We start from the raw sequence: 25,013 nt of genomic DNA, 5'->3' as shown, positions 1-25,013 counted from the left end.
AGTTCTTACTGGCTTTTTTCCCCCCTGCTTAAAAAAGGAGATATGACTTTAGGAGCCAATATTAGTCTACAGTTTGTGTAGTTTAGCACATCTTTTATTAGCAAGATAAGGCTTTATTCTTATTCAAGGAGAATGAAAAAGAAAAAAAGAACAAAAATAAGGATATGAAAAATAAAGAAGCCAGTCTCCTGACATTGTTTGGCTCAGCAAGATCAAGCCTTTCAGCTGACTACACCAGTGTCAGTAATTGCTCTGTAGATAGAATTGCCTATTGCTGGCATTATCGATCAGCCAGGTTTGTCCATGAACTGACAGTGATAATCTCAAATTAGATCAAGTTTTTATTAAAGGAATAAAATCAAATCATGCCTGACTGTAGACAAATAATAATGAGTTATATAAACACATAATTATTGCAGTACCATTTTTGCAGAGATTTATTGAAAGTAAAGCCCCCTGGGTTTTTTTTTCCTGCCATTTGTTACACAGTTCTCTGGGCAGGCCTGTGGATTTTTAATGGCTTTGTAATGGTTGCCACAAGGAGGTGGAGAGGGGGGTGGGAGTGGAGAGCTGAACTTCTCTTTAAAAGGGGAGGTGTTTGAGGGGGAATACAAGGATGCATAAGTTATTGCAGCCTCGAGGCAGCAGTAATTTATGCACTGACAGCTTGAGTTTCATGCTATGCTATTTTAAAAAGCCTCACAATGAAGTGTCTCTGTTACACAAGTGTCTGTGGTGCTTTAAGAGATTCCACATCAAGTAGACAGTTTGAAGAAAAACTTTTGGAACACATTAATCACAATGTTGTAGTTGTCCTGTTTCAGTAAGAGAAAAAGAGTCATAGAAAGCAGACTTATTTTCCACATCTTAACATGGATTTGAGAGCCCTGTAGTATTTTGCAGGGTTGTCTCACTGCTTATTTGTCTGGTTTTAGATATGTTGATGTAAGTGAAAATTGTCTGCATCTGTAGTATTTTAGTTATTATTGCAGTCATGCTCTCTGGAACCACTTAGCTACACTTTTCAAAGAAACAACAAAATGGATGTGAATGGCAGACATTTAATAGTGACCCATTTGATTTTCATGTTTTCCTTATGCTACAAATCAGAGGAGAGTATAACTGCACGTAACATATAAGACCAAACATTGTTTCCCTTTTGACGTGACCATATAGTAATATCTCTGTATTAAAGCATCATTTCCTTATAGGAAAGTATTCAGCTTGGTTGTTTGATTATGAATTCTCAATTATATAGTAGTAATTTTCATTATTTTAACAAATTAACATGAAACTACACATCTGGAGGCATGAATAAAAACTGACTTCCACATTTTGAAGTGTACAGAAGTACATGGAGCTTTCATGAATAACATAACATACTGAGTGTAAGCAGCTGTAGACCATTACAATTTAGATTTAATTTATGTAATCTCTGGGTTGACCTGCTTCAAAAACTGGCCACAGTAGGCAATGTAAGCACATCATTGTCTGTCTCATAGTGAATTTTAGATGCCAGCTGCATCCTCATAACATTTTATTGGGTCTCCTATGAAAGTGATGGATAAAAAGATAATGTGAGCAATGATGTTATTTGTTCTTAAGTTTTAAGCACTATTCGTATCTTCTTGCTTTATGGGATATTAATTTACATTTTTCTGCAGATAGTGTTTCTGTGACTTTAGTGACCTCTGACTCAAAAGCTGGTTTTTGTCAAAATGTTTTTAACATTAAAACTTTTACTGCAGGGAATTCAGACTGCTACTGGATGTAACCAAGTTAACTCAGTTGTGTAAAAATCAGCATATGCCTCAGAGCATAGCAAAAGCCATTCATTGTATTTCTTTGAAGTGAAGCTATGCAGACATGCACAGGTGAAGATTTGACCTAATGTATTGAAAAATAATTTCTTTACGTGTCCATTTCAAACAACAGAATTGTAACACAGAGACAAGAACTTGTACAAAGCCATTCTTATAAAAGATTTAAAAATCTGCCCTTTTTTTGATATTCAAATTTGCTCTTTTTTCTAAATCCCAGATAGGTAATCTTTTGTACTCCACATGAATAATGGATGTTATTTAAAATGTTTGCTTAAGAACAATGAGTTCATTGTATCAATAATGAGAAGTTCTGCTGTGGACCACTTTGTAATATTTTGATTGTCATGATTTATACCACTCTTGAGGTCAGATGGTAGAACTTCACTTAATTACTGTATTTAACCTACAGTCATTACTGAAGGTGGGGAGGGAATACATTTTTGCTTGGTTCTGCAACGTCTGTCACAATGGGGATTCTTGAGAACTACTTTAAACAAATAATTGCAGATTATTACAGTGGAGTGGAGGGAAATGGAGAGGCTTCAGTGGACATTTAACTAGAAAATTGAGAATTAGCTTCAGTTTTATTACTTGAGGTGTGTTTATGGGAGTTATAGTAAGAAGAATCACAGCCTCAATTGTCACATAGAGACTGGAGTCTAGGAGCAATAAAAGGGGAAATTGCTGTGTCACAAGGGACACTGGTTTTCTGTAAACTAATAAAAATGATGTTATAATGATTTCTCTGTGATCCCTCAGGGATTTTTAGGGACATATTTGTTAAACCTGAAAGCTATTGTATTTCCCTGGTTTTAGGTTTTTTTAATGACTGTCCTGTACATAATATTCCTTGGTGCAGTGTCGTCTTCTCAAGTAACTATTCACAGTCTTTTCTCATTTTCTTTCCAGGAATTTGTACTTTATTCTGTGATAACATAGCCTAGTGCTATGTAAAAAATGTATATTTTCTTTCCTGCCTGACAGAATTAAAGCTTAGAAAGAATAACTTAAAGTCAAGTGGAACCTGAGAAGGAGTGGGAAATGTTGAGTGAAACAGAAATTGCAAAATTCATTTTGGACCAAGCTGAAAAACGTCAGTTTTTCTGCAAGACATCTGGTCCATGCTATTTCAAGCCTAACTTTTAGTTTAATCTTTGTTCAGTTTTGAAAGTAAGTATCATTAACTTTCATTTCAAAAAATATTTTCCTTCCTTTTCTTCAGCCTGAATCAGGTATTTAGTTATGAATTTTATTTCATTAAATTATGGAATTATTGCCCTTCTGCATTATATAAAATTATTTGAAATGTGTTTATCATTTATAGATATTAATGGGCGTATCCTAAATGAAAAGCATAAAATTATCATCAATGCATTTTGCTACAACAAATATAGCAAGTTTTAGTTACAGTTCTTCAGGTGCAGAGCAAACTTTTCCATGTTTGTTTTATTTTCTGCTCAAAGTCATCTTGTTCCCATGATGTTTCCATGCTGTTCTTTAGTGATGATCATGCATTATCTTTGTAGATGTCTTAAACGTTATTTTATTGGTGGGAATGAGAGATGCTTTCCCTTTGCCCCAAGTGTTAGTTTGTATTTTTGTATTATCAGTATCAGGAATTATCAGTAACTTGCCAGAGCCATGTCTATTTGTAAGATCTACTCAAGAGGCACGGGTGGTGGGTGTGGGTTCCAGCCAGACAAAAGAGCCACCAGACAATGAGCAGTCAGGTTTGCTTGCTGTCATATTTCTTCCCTGTTACTTTCCAGATAAGCAGCCTAAGTTGTTATTTTTTCTTGCCTCATACGGAAGATGAATGGTATTTGTGGTACCATGGGAGTCAAACGAAGCCATGGTACAAAGTTGCATCTTCTAGTGGTGAGAGTATTTTTGCAGATGGAGTAGATCACCTAGACAAAATGGAGTGTCAAGACCCTTATCTCTTAGTCCTGGTGGCATGTATTGTTCATTCTCACACTAGCCCTTACAAATACTGGGATGAAAATCCTATTAAAACTGAGACCTTTTCCATCATATTCAGTTTTCAAAGCGAAGACCCTAAGCAACAGGAAAGAGACCCCAAAATCCATTAAGCTACGTAACAAAAAATTGCCCTGCTAGTAAAGCAAGCTTATTTTGTATTTCTTGTGGAGAATGGAGAAGTTGATGTCTCTACCATCAGCTGTGGCTCTCACTGTGAATGACCACTGCATGCTATTTTGTTCTAGCAGCCAGTTCTAACAGTGTTATACGAAGGCCCCTTCCAGGCCTCTGGTCTTTTTAGAGAAGTCAAACCACAAGATAATCCTTTTTTTCTTCTGAAATTAATAGAAATATGTAGTTTAAAAGGCAAGTCTCTGTACATTCGGGTCTTGCTTTCTAATGGTGCCTGGAAGAGACTTTATGCATGAACTGTGCTTGTTTCACTAATTGGATTGTTGCATTCAGCTGCTGTGAGTTGCTTTGACAATACCCAGTGGAGCCTCTGCATTTTGTGAGCGAGGGTACAATCATGGTGCATCAGTTTCACCACAACTGTAGCTGTTTTAAAACCATCACATTTGCTGGCCACTCAATAAAGGTCATTCTGTTTGTGACAGAACAAGCCAGCCAGAAAAGAATTACATGGCTTCTGGCCAAAAAAAAAAATAATAAGGGCACCAGAGAAATATTTTATCTTTAAAGATGTCTCCCTTTATATTATTTTTTTTCCTTGGGATTATATCCAAAGAAATGAAGTGTATTATTCATGTGGCTTTTGGGAGAAAGAATATTTGAAGTAGCCTTTTAGCAATGCATCACTGAGGTCAATATGTGTATGTCAGATACAGGTGTTGCAGTTTTATTTACTATGCAGTGTAGAGGGATGCAGTTCTGATCCATCAAAGTAAGGAGAAGCTGGCTTCCACCACATTCCACCAGAGTGTGGAACAACTGCTTTAATTCAGTCTGAGTGCTGCTACATCAGAGTCTTCATCTCCCACTTTCTTTGTGCTGGTAATGTTATTCTGGAACACTTTGGGGAAAAGGCACAATTTTGGTCTTCAAATGCCAAGTGAAAATTTAAGTCATTCTTTCAAAGACAACTGCTGGTGCAGAACCTCCCTGAGTATTTCAAAGCAATCCCATGGCACTGGAATGTTAAAGGTGGGTCCAGAAGTGTTTGAAGGTCATGCTCAGTGTTGTTGCTCTGAGAAACTCTGTGAAGGACACAGCAACTGAAGCTTCAGTAGGGAGTGAGGTCTTTCTCAAATTGTCAATAATGTATTTTATTTAAGTGGAAAATCATTGAAGAAAATACAGATAATAGGAGGAGCTTTCCTGTGCCACACCAGATGTGCAGCTCCATTCAGAATTCCTAGAGGAGTCAGTGGGGGGTATGTCCAGTGTATTAGACTTTTCCATTCTGCTTGAATATTATGTCAGTTAGCTGTGAATTGACCTCTGCAACTTTCTAAAATGTGATAATTTGGATTAAAATTTACCCTTTCTCCCTTCTTTGAGAAGTATATTTTATATATTTTAAATTTGGAATGGCAAAGGGTCTTTCCTGTCATTCAGGTTTAGATGCTTAGATCTAAACTGAGTATTTTTATAAACTCTTTCTGAATAACGCACACCAATCTCTTTGGAAATATAGCTGGAACAATTGCAAATGATCTCTGAATTCCCACAAAAATTCTACATGGCTTTAGCTGAAGCATATTTAAGCTAATATTAATTGTCAGCGTTTTAAAACTCTTGGCAGGGAACAAGCAAGATCTAGAACATACACGATTTAGCTCTGTTCCTGCTTCACTCCCAAGGTGTTATAGTTCCAGGGTGTAAGAGGGAGAATAAAATACTACTATATGTGGAAAATGAGGTGGGAGTATTATGTGGAAGGCTGAAGAATTAGAAAGTCAAGTTATTTCTCTTCTGCTGTTCAGGATAGATAATGTGATAAATGCACTCATCTCCAGAGTCCAGAGGGCATTTGGGATTGTGCTTATGGCAGGCGGAAGGTCTGAAGTGGTTTATGCAAGAGTACCTGGACACTGATGTGACAAATCAATGGAGGTGTAGCAGAGTTGTGCTCCACTGCATGCCCATAGGACCATGGTCTCAGCCCTTTGTGTTTCACAATGCCTTTATTTTGAATCATCCTTCAGTTCCACATCATCCAAAGTGACAGAGGTAAACCACAGTGGGGAAGTAAATCGAGTGGGAGCCATGAAGTGTAGCAGAGGAGGACAACAGTGCTGTTTCTGAAAGATGGGAGTGAAGACAAGACTTTTGTTACAGGGGAGACAAAAGGGATATCCAAAGAATGAGGACAGAGGTGCAAATTGTAGACCTTTCAAAACAGGGACAAAACTTTTGCTGCATTAGAAAGAAAAGGAATCAATGAAGTGATGTGCCATGCTCCAAACAGTGAGCAGGAGTATCTGGCACCGAGAGCCAAGACCTAAGTGGGAGCTGTTAAACATAGCAGTACAGCTGGAATGTGATTCTAGACCTCTTTTACACTACTTTACATAGCACAGTCACAATCCAGTGTTTAAAGAATATGCTTTATAAATGTTTGTGCTTTTGTTGCCCTTTTTGTATCAGAAACAACAGTAATAGAACTTTTTGCTGTAAAAAGAAAGGTGTTGGCTTGGTATTTCACTGCAGGGAGAGTGTTGTTTAGTATCGAGTACAATCAGGGGGGACCAGCTCCCTGGAGTTAGCACAGGCATCATATTTTGAGCCTAGAACATCTGTACATTAATAATTACTAAGGTTAGATGGAAATTTCTTATTGAAGTCAACTCCATTTGCTTGCAGGCGTGACCGACCTGATTTTAGCTTGTATTTCATACATGCACAGAGATAACTACAGTAGCAGGAAGTGTTAAAGAAATCTTACTTCGTTTACTTGGGCATAAACAACAGAAGTGGACAAGAAGTGTCACCCTGTTGCAGGAGGGCAGTGATGGAATGTGGACCTTTTGGTTTACAGTATTGATTTGCACAAAACACAACATTTCCACTCTTCATACCAGGAACCTCCATTGTTCTGTGAAATCTTGCTTTGCTTGAATGACTACAGTTATGGTAACCTGGGAGATCTGAAGAACTATCAGTTCTTGGGTCTCTAGCTGTGTATGCCAGTTTACTGTATATTTCTCCTTCAGATTAGATAATGCTGAAACTCTTGTATATTTTAGTTTGCTAACCGTTGTAGTTTGCTAACAATGCAATCAGATTTGTGAGGCCTTGTATTCATGGAAGAGTAGTCATGCATCAGTATAATATCAAAGTAAATGGAATAAAAGAGTTCTGTTGTTTCACTGAATATCAGATTGAATATTCAAATAACATATAAGTATTTTAAATAATAATAAACACTTGGCAGCATAATTGTATGCAAAGCCCAACTTAATTGGAGTACTGAGCCTGTTTGGTCTCAAGGATGTGTTTGCTGCAGCTGCCTAATTTTGCGAAGCAATTCTGAGAAAACACCAAGAACATTTTAGTTTGAATTTATAAAAATGGGATATGTGGTTTACATGCAACCCTTCCTTGTAATAGTTAATCTACTGCTCTGCAGTAGATCGGTGTGGAATTTTCTATTTTCCTTTTCTTCTTCAAGCTAAGGATTGATAGTCTGTCTCCGATATATGTACATCCCATTTAGGCAGACAGTCCTTATCTGTGCACTTGTTGAACATGTTACAGTGAAATAACTAATTAACAGCATATTCTGTAGAGAATTCTGTGCCACTTTTTAAACAGGCCATAGAGTACGTATCCTGAGATGCAGATATCCTATTTTGGTAAGTGATTTATAAAGGCACACAGGACAGGTCTTTCAGAGGTATTTAGGCTTTCACCACACAGAGAATGACATTGTGGAATGCACGTCAATGAGAACTATGTGTGGCTGTCATTGAAGGCAGTGGAATGCAGGTACCTCAGCTGCTGAGGTTCTTCAGCAGCTGCATCTTAATTGCCTTTGAAAACCTGCTCCCACCATCCTACCCAAGTTGCTTTTGGAAATGAAAGACAGATATCTGTGAAAATGTTACCTCTGCTGTACTGCCAAGTGAGCCTGTTTCTGAGAGAGCCATAGGCAAAAGTACTAGTTGTTTTACATTCTCTGGTTATTGCCATTTCTAGATAATTTAACAGAATATTTACTATTTACCAAGTACACATGCAAGAACAAGACTTTTTTCTATATTTATAATATAAAGCTAAGACACAATTTTACATGTGCAGTGATTTTACTGCAGCATCATGGATAGATACGAGTCTGTAGTTCAGCAGCAGTTAACAAAGGTCTAGAGGACATGAGTTCATGAAGAACGCATGACCTTTTGCTGATACCGTTCTGTGTTTGGTGATCCAGCAGTGTACACTTCCATTATGCTAATATTTGGATGAATTTTGAGGGCATATGTGTGTCTGTCAGAAAGTTCTTTATATGCAGGACCAGGTTTTGCCCAAGGTAAGGTAAGGTTGAAGTTCTACTGAAGCTGCCTCTGAGGTCATATATGTTACCTGAGTCCAGTTTCCCTGTGAAGCCTGTCATACTGGTGTCTCCAATTGTCAGTTATCAGAGCAGTAAATTAGAAAAATTCTGCCCATGCCCAAGCATTGTTACCTTTTTTCTTTTCTTTTTTTTTTAAAGTATCTTGTGCTGTAGAAAAGTCTGCACCTGAAGACCAGACCTTGCTGATTTGTGGGGCCAACTCCAAGAGTGCCTCTCTGCTTCTTTCCCCAACTGAGCCCATGGAAACTTGGAGAGATGAAGCCAGAGCTAAATGTTTGAATCACATCCTTGTCTTTGTTTAGTGAATCCTCATGCTGAAATGTTTGCACATTTCTGTATAATGCAGCCTAATATTTGATGTGAGCTGCCCTCCTGAGCTAAGTCAGGAACAGCATGTGCCATAAGTGCCCAGAGATCTGACACATATCTGGAGTATCTTGCCCCATCTGAGCTTATTGTCTCCAACCCCTGTGTTTAGAATGTGCAAAATAAAACTTAGCAGCCAAAACATATTCTGTGTGTTAGGAGAGAAGGGATATCTGATGCTAAATGTCTGGTTTTTGGTGCAACGAGAGACTTCCATTAGCCAAATGTTGTTACAAGGTTGAATAATAAAAGCAAGGCATTGTTTCTCCTTTAGTCTCTTTCTTGAATAGCAGGTGAAGCCAAAGGGGTTTCCTGACTGGGAGGCAGTGGGAAGTCTCTAATCTGCAGGCTGCTTGAGCCTGTTGTGTGTCACTACCCTGCAGAATAAACCAGGTTATTTTTGAGACAGAGCATTATGCTGCAAGGAAGGGAGTTAGGTCACTGACACAGAGCACTGAGCCCGTCCAGCCTCCTCCTGCCCCTCATCTGGGTGACGTGTTCTGCAAGGTAACTTGTTACCCCCGAGCTTTGTGCTGGGTCAGCTGCTGCCTGTTGATGCCATGTGAATTCTCCGGTAACTTTGTGAATTGTCATCCTGTGGTGTCACTACAGGAGGAATCAGTATAAAGCAGATCAGATCATACATTTAGTGCTCTGCTCAATGCAGGTGAACTATTTGTGTGTTCAAGCTCAATTCAGACCAAATCTGTATTACCAAGTAGTTAGCAGGTATACAACTGGTTTAGAATTAATATGAGGGCTTGTAATTAACAAACACATCATTGTTATGAAGAGAAATGTACTGAAAAAATATTGGAAATAGTGATATATAAAAGCTCCATATTGCCAGCTATTAGCAAAAATGAGGCAGAAATAGGCAGTTGAGTGACACAAACGAAACACGTATGCAGACTGTGAATATGGATCCATAAATTATCATTTATATTACCATAAAAACTCATTTAAATTTCAGAATACTTTTAAGCTCAGTAGTCACCCTTTGATTGCTTTTGCTTTTTTTCTTCTTTTTTTTTTTTGTGTTCAGAATAAATAAAAGGAAATTAACTTATGGGCTGAGATATGAAACACATTCCAGATGCAAGGGCAATTAAAACGCTGGCTACTAAAGGGTGAGATGTTGATGAGGAGAGACTTTGAAAGGGTGATAGCATCTGTTAATGAAAATTCTCAGAGGCATAAGATCTGTTTGCTCAGGTAGTTTGGAAACTAGAAGTGTAGATAAAGGTTAGGAAGTGGAATAAATATTTTTCTGACAGGATTGACTGAAGGTCAGATAGTAAGAATAATTTTACTGTGTCTGAAGACATAGTAGCATTATGTCAACTAGCATTATTTTTTTTCCAAGGCATTTATCTGAGGTGAATGCAGGGGTTTTTTTTGTGATGAATATGTATTTCAATTTATAATCTGAATTATGATATGATACACAGTCTCCTGTGATTGTTTCTTCAAAGGAACAATATCTATCATGTTTTAGACTCAGCAGTTCCAAACATGTTAAGAGAAGGCAATAGTCCACACTCATGCTAAAAACCCTAAGGTATCATGATAAAGAGTTAACTTGTATTACCAATATTTTTAAGATTACAGCATACTTTGAAATTATGTTTTTCACTCTTTGAATATATGAAGCCAAGTTTTAGGTATTTCCAAAATCCTATGCTGTTGATAGATTTCTTTTTTTCAGAACGTCTGCTGCCTTTAACAGAATAAAGGTAGTGATTCTCTCTTTTGGCTAAAAAAGTTATTTAAGCTTAAAAAGAATTAATTTTTATTTGCTTTCTCAGGTGGGAATTCCTCACAATACTTTCCTTTTTAACTCTATTTGTAATTGTATCACAATTCTGCAACTTTACGTGGAATAATAAATAATGGTTTCCATCAGCATCCCAGCTCGCTGGCAGCCTGTAGCTATTTGGCTTGCTCTAGTAAATAAGAGAAAAATGTATTCTGAAATGCCATATGGATGGAACGTGGCTTTGCATGGAATGTAAAGACAGGTTGTCTTTTCTAGACTGATAATTGTTAACTCTGTGGTTCCTAATTAGAATCTTTTTTTCTGAGATAAATACGAAAACACAATTAGGTCTGTATTTTAATGTGCAGTAAATCAGCCTCATTGGTTGAGTGTCAGTCAACACATTGGGATTTTTGTTCTGGTTTAGTTTTTCAGTTGCAGGTAGAGGCTATGAGTGATACCTGATGATGATGCTTTAAACAATGTTGTTATTTTATGTGTTTTCTTCCACTGATTTCCATGCATGCTTCAAACACAGAAAATTTACATGGCATCTCTCTCTCTCCTGACTAGAGAGAGAATATAAGACACTGTCATACAAATGTACCTGAAGTTAAGGACAGATGAAGTCCACATAGGTCAGCTCTCTGTGTCTGATGTCAGGAGGATTATGGCTGAGATATTTTCTATCCATGGTAACTAGATCTAGGTTTGTTTTTTTTTTGGTAAACTATGCACAGGGGGTAACAACAAACTAAAATACCCATCTCTGGTGAGTCTGAAGGAAATGGTTGGTACTATCTGTGTGTCTTGGTTTCTTCTGTTTTTATCCAAATAAACTTGTGATCTGATTATATCATTCAAATGCTTTTCAGCTGAAGGGTGGTTGCAAGGAGCAAGACTTCTTGCTTGCTCTGTGCAAGAGGCAGTAAGAGAGGCTGCAAAACCATGGTTGTGAGATAGAAGAGATCAAAGGTGAAGAAGACAAGGGAAAGTCTCTACAGAAAGCTGCATCTTGGCAAGGCTTTGATATTGTACTAAAGTTATGCTGTTAGCTTCCTGATACCAGAAGGATGCAGGATACTCAGCAAATGGTTTATTCTGGATTTGCTGATGACACTTGGAGCATGTCCTTGCTGAAGAATTCAGGGCACTCAGGGAAATTGGTGTCAGTGATAAATACCATAGGAATTGAACTCCATAGATTTGTATCTCACTGTGTATGTAACAACACTGTGCTCACTGCCTAGATTTAGAGTTTGGGCTCTGCTGGACAGACAAAGCCCTGGGCTTGATAGAGCTTCCCTGGTGAAATATCTGTACTTAGCCATTTTAATTATTTTTTTGTTATTCAGCTATTCTAAAGCTTGGAAGTTAAAACTACATTAGCATTAAAAGGAATTACAATTTGTCAATATGCATGTAAAAGTTTTCTCTTTGGGAGAGCTCTCTGCTACTCCTAGACCCATGTCTCCCAGGTCTCAGCACTGTCTGGTGACAGAGTACCCTCACAGCTCTGGTAGCATCAGTATCAGTTTCATCACACAGAGTGATTGTGTTGTCCAGTGATATGTTGTCCATATCACTGGACAACACAATGCTCTTCACCTTCTGTCACTTCTCAAAATTCATTATTCCTTTTTCTGATTTTCAGTGCGATTCTACCTTCTCTACAAAATTGTTTACCTGTTATATTTTCCTCAAGTGAAATCTACTCTGGTTATGACGTGGTTCCATCTTGTCTGTTCTGTTACCAATCTGTATCCAGAAGCTCTTCACTCAATAAGTATTATTCCTTTGAAAATTATTTAAATAAAGATTTGCATAGCAATGCTAAAACTAGAACACAGCTCTTTTGATAAACTTTGGATCATATCCTTGTACTGAGGTATCCCTATCTGTCCTACACCAGCAGATTTGCCCACAACACTGTGAAAAGTCATATGAGTAAGTCCCCCTGTGGAAGTGACAGCATTGCTTACGGCATCTTTTTATCCTGTCCTTGGTTATTGAACTCTTTGATCCCTTACTACATTGCTCTCATTTTACACTGGCACAGCTTCATTCAAACAACGTAGTTGCACTGACCTAAAACTTGAGTAAAATGAGAGGTGAGTTAGATGCAAGGTTGTTATGAAAGAATAGATCAAGGTGAAATGGATTCAGAAAGAGACATTTAGGGGGAAAAACGGGTATTTTACTTGCATTCAGCAGCTCTGAATTTCTGTGGTTTTAGCTGTATCCCATCCCTAAAAAATATGAACCAGATGGTTCCTGTAAATTCTCCTCTAAAGCCAGGCAAGTTCACATTCACTCAACCAAGCTGTCATACCTATTTGTGTATATTTCTCTGTTTACGGATGACAGGTTGCAGTACTGTAGTGTATGTACAGAGGAAACTAGAGGTTTACGGATCAGAAAAAGCAGAAATTTTAAAAAAATCATTAGAATGTGTTTGCTACTTGGTCTAGAAGTTTGTCTGCTACCAGAGTAGTGGAGTGTAACACTTCACGTGTTGGTTACCAGCTAGAAGCAATCAGGTCAAAACCAGATGGATTGCACTTATTCTATTTTATTTAATAATTTGAACATGTGTGAGACTGAAAGAGCATTCCAGGGTCATCATAATTTGCTGAATTGCTTCCTGGTGACTTGTTTAGTAGCTTGTTCCTCACTTCTTCCCCTACTTATGAAGTTGTTAAGCAGACCTGGGTTATGCAAAGCATACTTACACCACCAACGTGTTGGGATTTTGGATTATGGGGAATTTTGGTGTTGGCTAGTTGTTTTTTAACTCGTGCCTAACATGTTGATCTGTTTGCTTTCAAATTAGTGTTAGGTTCAGTGCCAAACACACAGAATATCCAAGTATATCTCAACTTACCAACTCTGGTACATTTGAAGTGTAAGCTGGTGTCATAGCTATTGTATTTGTCATGGGGGATTGCTTGGCTGGATTGCCTCCTTTTTGGTGAGTTCATTGTGCCCTTGACAAACACAGCTCAACACTTAAATCCCTGAAGTTCCCTCATGGGCTGGAAGCGGAGATCTCTGTATCATGTCCCAGATACACAGTTCAAAACACAAGTATTCAGATCAGAGCCGATGTTCATTCAGGTGGCACAAGCATGCTGCGTGTCAGGAAAATACACCCCTCATAGATTGCTGGTATTCAGCAAGGCAAAAGGAAGAGCGAGCGCTCTTCCACATCTGTAGGAGGCTAAAGGTCTTAACAAGAACATTCAGGAAAAGAGATTTACATGAGTGGTGACTTTTTTCAGTAAGTACTTTGGTGCCAGCTGCAAGGGCTCATGTGATACTCCAGATGTTCCAGTGTGATCGTTTAGTCATGTCACATTAATGATTGCTGTTATTCAAACAAGAGTAAGTTCAGTGATGTAACATAGAATTTCGTATGGCTGAGCAAACTGCTGACATGAATTTTGCCTATGTGGATGTGGGAGAAGTTTTGTGAGCTTTCAGAGATGCAAAAAAGTGAAATGTCCTCTTCACTTGTGTTAGTAGGGTCAGTGGAGAGATGCTTTTATCAAAGGAATAATCAGAAAGACTGAGGCAAAGACTTTGCTTCCCTGGCAGAAATAGCAAGATACTGGCTGAATTTGTTTCTTAGTCAGATTCAGAGAGGACTGGCCAGAATGTAATTCCATCTGTGTTGCTTAAAGTACAGAGACAGCATTGCAACAAATAAAATTTTCACTGCTTTACAAGAAATTTATTTAGAATGTTTTCCTTCTTTGCAAGTTTCAGTCTGCAAAACTCAAAATAATTGCTTCAGCTCACTGAGAGGCAAGCTGGGCAGTTGTTTGTTCTCGTTTTATTACTGTATTTACCTTCAACCCAATGATTTTGCAGGCTGTTTAGATGAGGGCTAGCTCTTTGAATTCATCAGTATTTTAAAAATAAGTCAGACAATGGCATATTTAAATGTTACGGCCAGGGTCATCTAAGCTTTTAGTGGTGCTGATCAGATTGACTTGTGAGATTGCACTCATAGATGACAGGAGCAGCCTGTGTGTTACATGACCTGGCAAGTATGGCTATAGCCATCACATGACCAGACTATTCTTAAATCTGTAATGCCAACTTCTTAATAATATAGTGCAGAGAAGGGATGTGGTGCCTTCAGATGAACTAACCTCAGAAGCAGTGCTTCCAGAAGAATGCCTGCCTTTCATCCTACTATTTTTCATGTCCAAGGCATGACTAAAAAAATAGGTTGAAAGATTAGATTGGGGTCTAAATAAATTTTTCTTGTGTTCTGTATTGGTGTTAATGACTACAGAATGAGTAGCCGCTGAATTTTGGTGATGATATTATGGCCCCTGTTTCAAGATAATCTCAAGTTTTTCTTGCCTTAACTATTTTTTGGCTGTGTTGACAGAAGTAATATGAACTGGCAACAGTTGATGAAATCCCTTCCTGCACAGCTTCTCCACAGACCTTCTCCACTGGTGAATTATCAGTTCTTTAGTGTTTTGGAGTAAATGTGATGCACACCAAAGACTTCAGAGTTAGCTGCCATGGCTGGTTGTTGCCTTCTCCTTTAGGGGGAACAAGATGAGAGGTACCTGTAAGAGTTCTGCACCTCCAGGGGGCTGATAGGTGGGCATTCATGTGTGTCCTGAGGGCAGGGTGTGGACAAGTACCATGTGCAGGCCTGGTCACTGACACTGCACACCACACGGGAAATAATTTCCCTGTCTGTTACCCACGCAGTGCTCCCAAAATGGCACAGCTTGCATTGTTATGCTAAAGAGAAAGAAAAGTTCACATTTCAAGATAAAACAGCCCTTTTAGTTAAACAATCATACTGCTTATGTAACAGCTCTTTTAATGGTAAAGTACAGCTGGAGCCTGGAACATGTTGTTTACAGAAATCCCACGTAACGATGAAAATGCGGTAAATGGCGCTGGAGGCATTAGACCTGGGGAGAGACCTGAGACTGGAACAGTGAGGATGCAGGAGCCACCTTCCTGAGAGCACGAGGTTTGAACCAGGCTTTAGTAAACCAGGAGAATGGGCTCTGTAAAGGTCATCAGAGGACTGGTGTAACGAGCTGTTGCAGGAAGGGCAAATGGTTCTTCTCAAAGCAAGGATGGGAGAGGGCCCAAGAGAGAGGAGCTGGCACAGCACAGACGGTGCCCATAGGGAGGATTTCAAGAACTGGCGAGGGTAGAGGGGACTATGATGGTGAAGATTTGATGTGACAAGGAGAAAGAGGAGGCAGAGAAGACAGAAATTACAAAGCTCTGGAACTTTTTGGTCTTAGTTTACTGTAATTGTATTTTCATGCACAGGAGAAAGGCTGCTGAGTAATCTTGCTCTTTCTTGAAATGGTAACCACTGACTAATACACATGCATACAAAAATACACATATACTCGCACCCACACAAACATGCAATTGCACAAAATTAGGAAAATTGCCCAACTTTCTTCTGAGATATTCAAGGTTTGACAAAGCAAATTCTGACTCAGTGTTAGCTGAAAAATGGTGTCTTCACTCCAGCATATTCATTTTCCTTCTTTCCTTGAGATAGTTCACAAGCTTTGTATGTGTCATTAGCAAAAAACAGAGCTATAAACAGATATATTTGAAGTGTCAGTTTTTCATAATATTTTCAACTAATTTGTTCAATCTGGAGTAAAAAACCTGGACTTATGGACTGTTGCTGTTTACAGCAAGCTCAAGGTTCATACTTAGATGTTATATGAATGATGAAACAAAGTTGTAAATATTTATTACTGAGTGAAATCATGTATTTTCAAAAGCACATCTTGGTACACAAAGCATTTGTAAAACCCCATTAGTGGTATTTATGTTTCCACATAAAAATTCTTCATTTGCAGCTAACTAAGTATCTTAGGCTTAGATCTTCCTGCGACATGTAATGCAATCACAATGCTGTCACAGACATCAGAACCATTTTTGTAAAATATGATGTTAAGGAAGACTGAGTTCATTGTGCTATACATATGTAAATGCCTCTCTTTCAGTAGTCTCAGAGGAAAGAAGATGCCAGAAAGAATTCTCAACCAGCGTACATATTAATTGTCACCACCTTTCATGGGATAGTAAAGTGCATTCATACAATGAAAAGCATTAAGAATCAAGGAGGCTGCACAGGGAAAGTGAGGGCATTTGAGTGAGACCTATAGAAGTCATATGGTAAATTATGATAATCTAATTGTAATCCAGAAAATCATTCTTCCCTTGTTTGTGTCTGTAATGAGGTAATGGTGCAGCTTCTCTGGCTTCAGACAGCCACTACAAATTTACAGCAGGCTATGGAAGATCAGGCTGCAGCACAGGTTCTTTGTTTTCCTTGTACCTCTACAAGGATATCTGAGTTCAGAATAGCTATTGGTGTAATTCACAGCTGTGAACATGTTGTTCCTCTGTAGCTCAAACTCCTTTTAGTTTCAGAGAACTGGTTATCACAGAGCACGATTAAGTGGTTGTTGATCCTGTATGTTTATGTGGATGTGTGTAAGCTCTTCAAATCTGGCTGTGGATAAGAAGTCCACAGTACAACTAAATAATTGGACTGAAAGTTTTGCATTATTATCTGGACAGAAACAGCACTCATATGGATATGCTTCAGTACAATAGAACTCTACTGAAAACCACTGGGTGTGCTTGAAGTAGGTGACCTCTATCTTTGATTGGCATCTGCTCAGAATTGAAACAATTAGAACTATGCACAAAATTAAATTTTCTGAATGAAAACAGGTTCCTAGCTGCATACTAAAATGAAGGAATGCAAATCAATATCTGATGTTTTCTACATAAGCATGACTTGACACAGATTCTGTCTTTAGTTCCACCATTTTTCACTTAGGGACTTGACTTGGGTTCTGCCTTTCGCCGAGGCACAGCTGTTCACAAGAAATTGAAATGCTGCTTGCCTCTGTAATTTCCCACTGTGTAGTCCTTTGCTGTTCTGTGCTGCTTCTCTCCTGCATAGAGGATGCTAACTGAGTTGGTATTACCTTAATGAACACATTGGAAGTGTGGTTAATGCTGCTAGACTCCATATTTAAAAACATTTTTTGAAAGCAGAGTGAGTATCAGTAAAGTACTCTCCTGTGGCTGTGGCTCCAATGACCGGTACAATGACTTAATTGACATTCTTGTGCAGTGCTTGGATCCCTGCCAGTTAATGACCCATTGCTGCAGTCTGCACAGGCAAATCACTCCTTTTGTCCTGCTCCTCAGGCTGATGGACCTCTGCCCAAGTAATGGCTGCAGGCTCCTATTCTCAGCTGGCACAGACCCCAGCATGACCATAAACATCCCTGAAAGGCCCATAATATGGTATATTGGACAGATTCTGATATGCCTTGCAGTGATGTACCACCAAGATGTTCTGCTGAAGCTGGTGACTTTGCCAGTGGCATGGCTGAAAGGAGAAATTGGTCCCTATGGTGCTGTTTTCTCAATCAGTGAAGCACTTGCAAGCTCTTAGCTAGTCTGTGTCCCTTTAGATGTTGCAAGTTTTTGTGAACCCTTTGTCAAACATTCAAAATAGCTTGTATTTTTGTTCTGCTTTTAAATGGCTGTATTGTTTCTTCCCCCACAGGATTTTCCATTCTTCAGGCAATTATGGAAGCAGCAGTACAGAACAACTGGCAAGTGACAGCCAGATCTGTAGGAAGCATAAAAGATGTTCAAGAGTTCAGAAGAATTATAGAGGAGATGGACAGACGGCAAGAAAAAAGATACTTAATTGACTGTGAAGTAGACAGAATCAACACCATTTTGGAACAGGTATCTGCTTTTCAGAAATTGTGATCTCTCTGTGACAGACATCATCAATATTTCTAGAACTGCTTATTTCTAGAGATTATTAAGTATCCCTTGTGATGTGAGTCCCAGCAACTGGCCAGTTGCCTGGTAGAATTAAAATGCCACAGTGATGCTCATAGTTGGTGGTGGCACTTACGTGTTACCTACCAGGAAACATCACCATGATATTTTTTCCCGAATATTAATAATGAATAATTTTTAAGTAGATAAGGAACCTAGAACCTCATCTGCCGGAGTAATATCACTGGAATTGAGGTTGCTTATAACGATTGCAAGACACGTGCAGTTTTTTAAGTAGAACATGAAATAAGAAATAAAAAGCCAGTGAAGTATCACAGAATCATCTTAAAGAATTCCCAGAAGGAAATCCTGTTAATGAAAAATTACGCTGGTAGTCCAGACAATTCATTAGTACATTTTGGTGCATAAAGTCCTCCCCTCTGCACAGCCAGTGCTCTTGGCAGGCTTAAAATGTGGGTGCTGGAGTCTAAGCACCTTTGTGGGCAACATCTAGAGTGACTGTTTTGCTCTTGCATGGCTTTCCCAATGATTGCTTTGCCCCAGAGGAATGGCTGTACCCTCTGGCCATCCCAGGGTCTTGCCCACTCTGCATGTGTCAGGGGTTGTGCTGTGCAATGTGCTTGAAGAGGTGTAGTAACAGCTAAAAATTGTCAGAAGCAGACACAGGACTATTCCCTGCTGCCTGGGCTCACAGTAAAGCTGGTGCTGGTGTGGCACCAAATCCATGCTGCTTGGTTAGTCACAGGCATGTGGGAATTCACTTGCATTCAGTCTGAAAAACCCTCTGATTGCTGCCACTTTGTAGATTTAACTGTGTGTTCGTAGTATGGAATAGATCAAGGCATTCAAGACATATGGCACAGATCAATAACATTTAAATTTCATGAAGCATTAGCTTATCTCTTGGAAATGTTGTATTGTAAACTACAAACAAACTGACCTCACTGTCATAAACCCTGGGAAACATGAAAAATATATTCACTGCCTTCCTTCTCAAAATGTTCAGTTCCTGTCAGGCCTTGAGGTGCATCACTGAGGGTCGGGCTGTGGGGACAGCCAGGTGCCACAGCTGCTACTTACAGAGCAAGGAAGGAGATGCTCAAGAGAACAGGGCACAAGCTGTACCAGTCCCTACCTCTGACAACTGGTGTGGTTGTGGTGCTAATACATGGCATTGCATTTTATGCTGGATTTTTAGACAATACGGTGAGTGCTGTCCTTAAGGAACTTCATACTACAAAGTGTAAGAAACTTATCTTTTTTTTTTCTTTCGTTTGCCCATGTTCTTGGAAAAGATGCAAAACACCATACCTACACACAGCCCACTCTTCTGAAAATGCTGCAGGAGAGCACTTCTGAGCCAAGCTGACAGAGCTCTGTGGGCCCCCTCTCAGCTGGGAAGCAGGCCTTTTGTTTGATCTGACTTCATTTACATTTGTTCTCATTTTTTCTTCTGTTGTCCAAGTAAGAGGAAAAAAAGTCAAACCACTTTAGTGCCTAAAAGGAAAGCTGTATATCAAGAAAACCACGTAGCAAAAAAAACTGGTGACTCTTTTCTTCTGCTACTATTCTAAATTTAACTCTAGTGAATTTTAAATTTTGTTAAATGTATGATTTGGTCTTCTGTCAGTGTGATCAACATCTGTTAAGTAAAAATTTGCTACTGGAGTGTCCAGGTTTCCCCAAACTCTACAAAATATGCTGGTGCCCCTGATGCTAAAAATATCTTCTGTCAACAATTTCCAAAGGTTTTTTAATTGGATACTGAAAAACAGTTACTTAAATTTTTGCAGGGAAAGTCAGTAATGGTGGATGGACCCTAGGTTGGTAGCTGAATAGTTATTGTTTGTAGGCCTTTCCTTCCATCTCCTCTACTTACCCTGTTATCTTCTCATAAAGCAGTTAAAAGTTTTCACAAACATGTGTCATATTTAAATCCATCCATCCAGTTTGCTCAAGGGAATGGAGAGTTGTCTTTTTTTCAGCCGAGTGTGTTTGCTGATAGCATAATATTGAGGAGAGAGATAAGTCTGGATTTGCATATTTCAAATCTAGCGTTTTATTGCAGTTTAAAAAGTCAATTCAGTGCTATGTGTGGAGTCTAGGAAGGCTGCTCAGCTGAGAAGCAGTAACATCTGAGTCTGTTACCCCTTGCTGATGCACATTTGCAGCTGGGTTTGTTTTTCCCAACGAGAGCAAAAGGAAGCCAAGACACCCTACCTGTCTGAACCGCTGTGTCAGAGCACGGATGGACAAACTGTGTCCATAGAGGGCTGGTACAGGCTGCCTCTACACAGCTGCCTCTCCATCCCTCTCCCTTTTTTGGCCTCCTAGGAGCAGAACTCCAAAGGTCAACCCTCCCATTAGCTTCTGGGAGTGCTGCCTCCCTCCAGAGAGGGAGTTTATGTGGTTACTGTGTGGCACCTGCTATTTCACTCTGAGTCAGCAGCAGCACTTGCCAGTGACCCTGGATTTCAGAGGCTTAAATAGAACTTATTCAAGAAGAAAAGTCATAGCAGAAATAAACAGACTGTAAACCACTAAACAGTCTACACACGCACTGAGTTTGCTATCAGACTTTTGGGCTCTTGGCCAGCCCATTCAGCAAGCTTGTCAGTGCTCTGCTCCAGGAGCCATGTATCATGGCTTTGTGTTAGTGTGGGATTCAGTAAGTGACCTCTTTTCCTGTATCAGGCTGGTCAGTGTGTGCACTTCTCTTCCTTTGATCCTTTTTTCAACCAGTTCAGACCCAGGGTATACATCTCTTCCAAAAATTCAGGCTCATCCAAAGACAATTACACATCTGGGGATTTTCTTCTGAGACTGCAGGTCATTCTGGAATATTCTGTACCTTCCTCCAGTGAGTCAGTGACCTTGAATATTCTGTGTGCCTTTAGCATATGGCACATGTGTGTATGTCCCTACATTTCCAAGACCTGTCATACGAAGTATTTCTCTTCTCAGGGCTGCCTGTACCTGATCTTCCCAGCTGTGAGTATAAGGTCAGGGAAGGAGGGCACCTCAGCTCCTACTCTGCCTGAGTAACCTGCTTTGTGCCAAATTGCATACTGCAGGCTGATTTGTTTTCATTCCCAATTCAGAAGATTTTATGATGGGCCTTGTATTTTGTCCTGGAGGTAGGTACCCTGCCCACACCTCTTCAGCTGTAGAATAGAGGGAAGCAGAGAAATCAGTAGTTATTCTGTAAGTTGCCATCTGTTTGTTCACCTGCCCTGTAGTTCTATAACCCCTGAGCATGTGGATCTACATCCCCCTTGCACAACAATACTATATCCAATTCAATCATCTACTGGCCTCTCAGGCATACAGATAGCAACACTTATATCATGCAAAATGCATAAGCTCCCCACACTTCTTGTCCCTTGATGCTAAAATATTCTGTATTTCTTCACAGATAGATATAAAATTTTGTTCTCATAAACAGAAGAACATTTTCTTCTGAGAGCTAACAGTAAGCCTTAGCCTGTTCAACCATATATTTAGAGACATGTTTTTGAGTTAAGAAATATGTTTTTCTTATTCCCAGGATAATAAGCTGTATTTCAGACTAGAGTGGCTTTATGTCCACTTAGAAGAAAATCTCCCGAGGGCAAACAAGGAGGAAGAAACTCCATTCAGAATCAAAATGGTGAAACTTTACAAAAGACCTGTTTATTCCAGAGACTGCCTGCTTTTATCGAAAGGATGCTATCTCCAAACTTAGTCATGAAGGTTAGGCTCCAAGGCAGTGCCTGTATTAAGTGAAGGCATCTCACAAAGCAAAAGCAATATTACAGTAGAGAATGCAGTCCCCAAAGTTTTACAATGACAGCCAGACTGTCAAAGACAACTTAAAGTGAAGCCTCTCTAGGATTAAGAAGGGTAATCTGATTGACTGAACTCTGTGCTGTGCTCACTCTGACTGTGACGACCTTTGAGTGTGAAATTCTGAGATTAGGATGGAGGTGTGCAGGGTTTCTGTACAGCCCCAGCTGCATCTCTCTGCAGAGCTGCTCGCATCTCAGAGGAGTGAGCTCACTGCACAGCAGTTTTCCATTTAGGGTGTCGTAAGAATTAACACAGAACTGCAGTATTGGGTTGATGAACAGTCATTAAAAATAACAATAGGGAAAACTATAATTGAAAAAATTCAAGACCGCTGTCATGTAAACTCCCTGGTTTATGTGTTCCATTATAAACAGATGGTCTGGTGGGGGTTTGCCTGTGTTCTCTGTGGCAATTTAAAATACAATTGCCTACAAATCCAGAGGGCCACTTGAAGCAGAGCTATGAGTAGCTTCAGCTTCTGCTTTGCTTTTGAAGCCTGGCAGTGCCATGTCCTCTGAAGGCACTGCGCTGCTCGGAGCAGACCCTCCAGAGCAGTGTGCCCGTCACCTTCTCCAGGGCTCAGGGCACAGCTGTGTCACTGGCTGATTTTATCCTCTGTCTGCAGCTGTGTGGAGCAGTGGGGTTCAGCTGAGGCTCCAAGAGAGTATCTGCTTTGTAGACTGTTGTGTAACATCACACTGAAACTGGTACAGTTCATTTTTACATTTCCAATGAACTAGAAACGTAAAATTTAGGACGTTTCTTCATTAGATACCCATGAGTATTGTTGAAACCAGGATGTAAAGCAGAATGAAAGGTCACTTATTTCCCTTCAGCAGCTCCCAAGTCCATATGGGCATATGGGGTGGAAAGGGGAATTGCTTAGGTCAGGCACCCTCAGGAGGTAGCCAGCAGAAGAGTAAGAATGGGGATAAGTCAAAAGTGACAGCTGTATGTGCCTTAAAGGGCCTGCTCCTGTCAGCAAAAACTCATAAAGGGCAGGAGATGAATTGCTAAAGCAGAGAGAGTAACGTCTTGGGTTAATTGCCCCACATACAGCACATTTCACACTACCTGAGGAAAGAATTTCTAGCTTGTAAAAACGAATGTCTCTCCAAAGCCATCATCCAGATTTCATAAAACAAGCCAGGTTCTAAATGACAGGAATTTATCAGAGCATTATTAGTCATCCTGCAGAATGATTGAAGTAATGGCACACAAAGCATAAAAGTGTTCAAAAGACATTAAAGCACAGTTTTAAATGTATCTGATCAAGTAATAATAATAATTAATCCAGAAACATCTCACTGTAAATGTGGAAGCTGCTGTGTGTGGACGATTGCTGCCAAGCTAACTATTGTTTCTTGTGCCAGGGGTGCATGAACCTGAAGTCACCATTAGTGTTTTTATTTTTCTGTGATTGTAGAAGTTACTCATTTTATGTTTTATGCTAATTTATGGGATATTAATTCACACACCAATGCATACACATGCATCTGCTTTTAATACCTTGCATATTTTTACCACAATATTTGTAGTATTCAGTTATGCTGTTACAATCACACTTATATGGCAACCTCTGCATTGCCATTAAATGTGATGAACAGAGAACCAAAATCTTTCTTTGGTTATGCTGTTCCAAGTACAGAGTCAACCGCTATCCTGAAGATGATATTTAAATTGATATCACTGTGCTCATACAGAGATTGTATTTGCTGTGAACTTCAGTTAATTGGTAGCTGTAAAAGCTCAATTTGCTGCACAGCTCACCTTTCTATGCAGCTTTTCAGTGCACAGAAATGGTGCACGTGTTTGCCCTGAGCCCTCTGAGGTCCCACTCACTGCTGAGCCTGTGTCCACACTGTCTGAGCTGCTCAGGTTGCTACCCTTGAGGACAAGCCTCAGGTGCCGAGGGCCTGAGGGCCATTGGCCCTCACCTTTCCCAGCTGCTGCATTTGGTGAGCTTTGGGAGCAGATGGACTCATGGGTGATGCTTGTGCCATACCTGGACTGGAGGAGGGGATTTGGTCTTTTATTAGTTCTACAGATATTTTTCAAAAACAACATTCACAAGAAGTGGTTTTTTTTAAAGACACAGAGTATTTGAGGGAAAGGGAGAGCTGGCTATAATTTGTTCAACATGTGATTCCCTGGGTTTTTGTCTTTCCCTACTTGTCCATCTTGCCATCTCTAATAGCTTTGGGAATCTTTGTCACCTCTTCTAAGTTCCTGACTGATTTTGAAACCCCTCGCTCAGTCATCTCTTCCAAGTTTTAAAAATCAGTTTGTGTATAAGTTGCTTTGTTTCATTCGTGGCATTTAAATGTGGTTCTTTCTTCTTATACATAAAGGATAAGCCCTTTCATCTTAGCAGACATTACCTTAATTTCTGCATCTGTCTCTCAAATAGTTTAATGCTTGAAACTCTGCTTCTAACCAAAGCCTTTCCTTAATTAGTTTCCAAGGCAACCAACCATCTTGGCGACAATTCAGATGAACCAACTGCAGGGAGAGGAAGGAAACACACTATCAAAATGAATAGTAATAGCACAGTACCACTGTGCAAACAGGCGTTGTACATCACCAGAGACAGCACGATAGTTCTGGTGTCTCATCAGTTCATTTACAAGGAAAGAAGTAAAAGAAAAGCTGCACAAGAGCGTGTGTCTTTTTAACACAGCTCACTAAGCTGGGATTAATGGCTTCAGTGTGATATGGATCACGTATCTAGGGGAGGAGGAGAAGCACTGGGGCTTTCCAGGGCCCCTCGTGGACCAAGTGCATCTCATAGAGCACAGTTCCACTGGAACTCACAGAGAAAGATTTTCAGAATGGGGGCCACCCCCTGGGCTTTTGGAGCCCAGGT

The 25,013-nt window shown here is 39.6% G+C and overlaps 1 protein-coding gene across 5 annotated transcripts in view; it reads left to right on the top strand.

Annotated features, from left to right (window-relative positions):
• GRIA3 (glutamate ionotropic receptor AMPA type subunit 3) overlaps positions 1 to 25,013 on the top strand; it is a 143,325-nt gene that overhangs the window by 45,700 nt on the left and 72,612 nt on the right. For all 5 annotated transcript variants that reach the window (XR_005628440.1, XM_039717351.1, XM_039717350.1 and 2 more), the window contains one exon: positions 18,072 to 18,259. Coding sequence is in view for 4 of the 5 variants with exons in the window: in XM_039717351.1 (XP_039573285.1) it covers positions 18,072 to 18,259 (188 nt within the window). In the remaining variant the exon portion in view is untranslated. The remainder of the gene's footprint in view (positions 1 to 18,071; positions 18,260 to 25,013) is intronic.

The sequence above is a fragment of the Passer montanus genome, unplaced genomic scaffold (assembly GCF_014805655.1).
Source record: "Passer montanus isolate IOZ18808 unplaced genomic scaffold, ASM1480565v1 scaffold38, whole genome shotgun sequence".
Classification (NCBI taxonomy): domain Eukaryota; kingdom Metazoa; phylum Chordata; class Aves; order Passeriformes; family Passeridae; genus Passer; species Passer montanus.
Note: the sequence above shows the minus strand (reverse complement) of the source record. Positions and strands in the feature narration are given on the sequence as shown.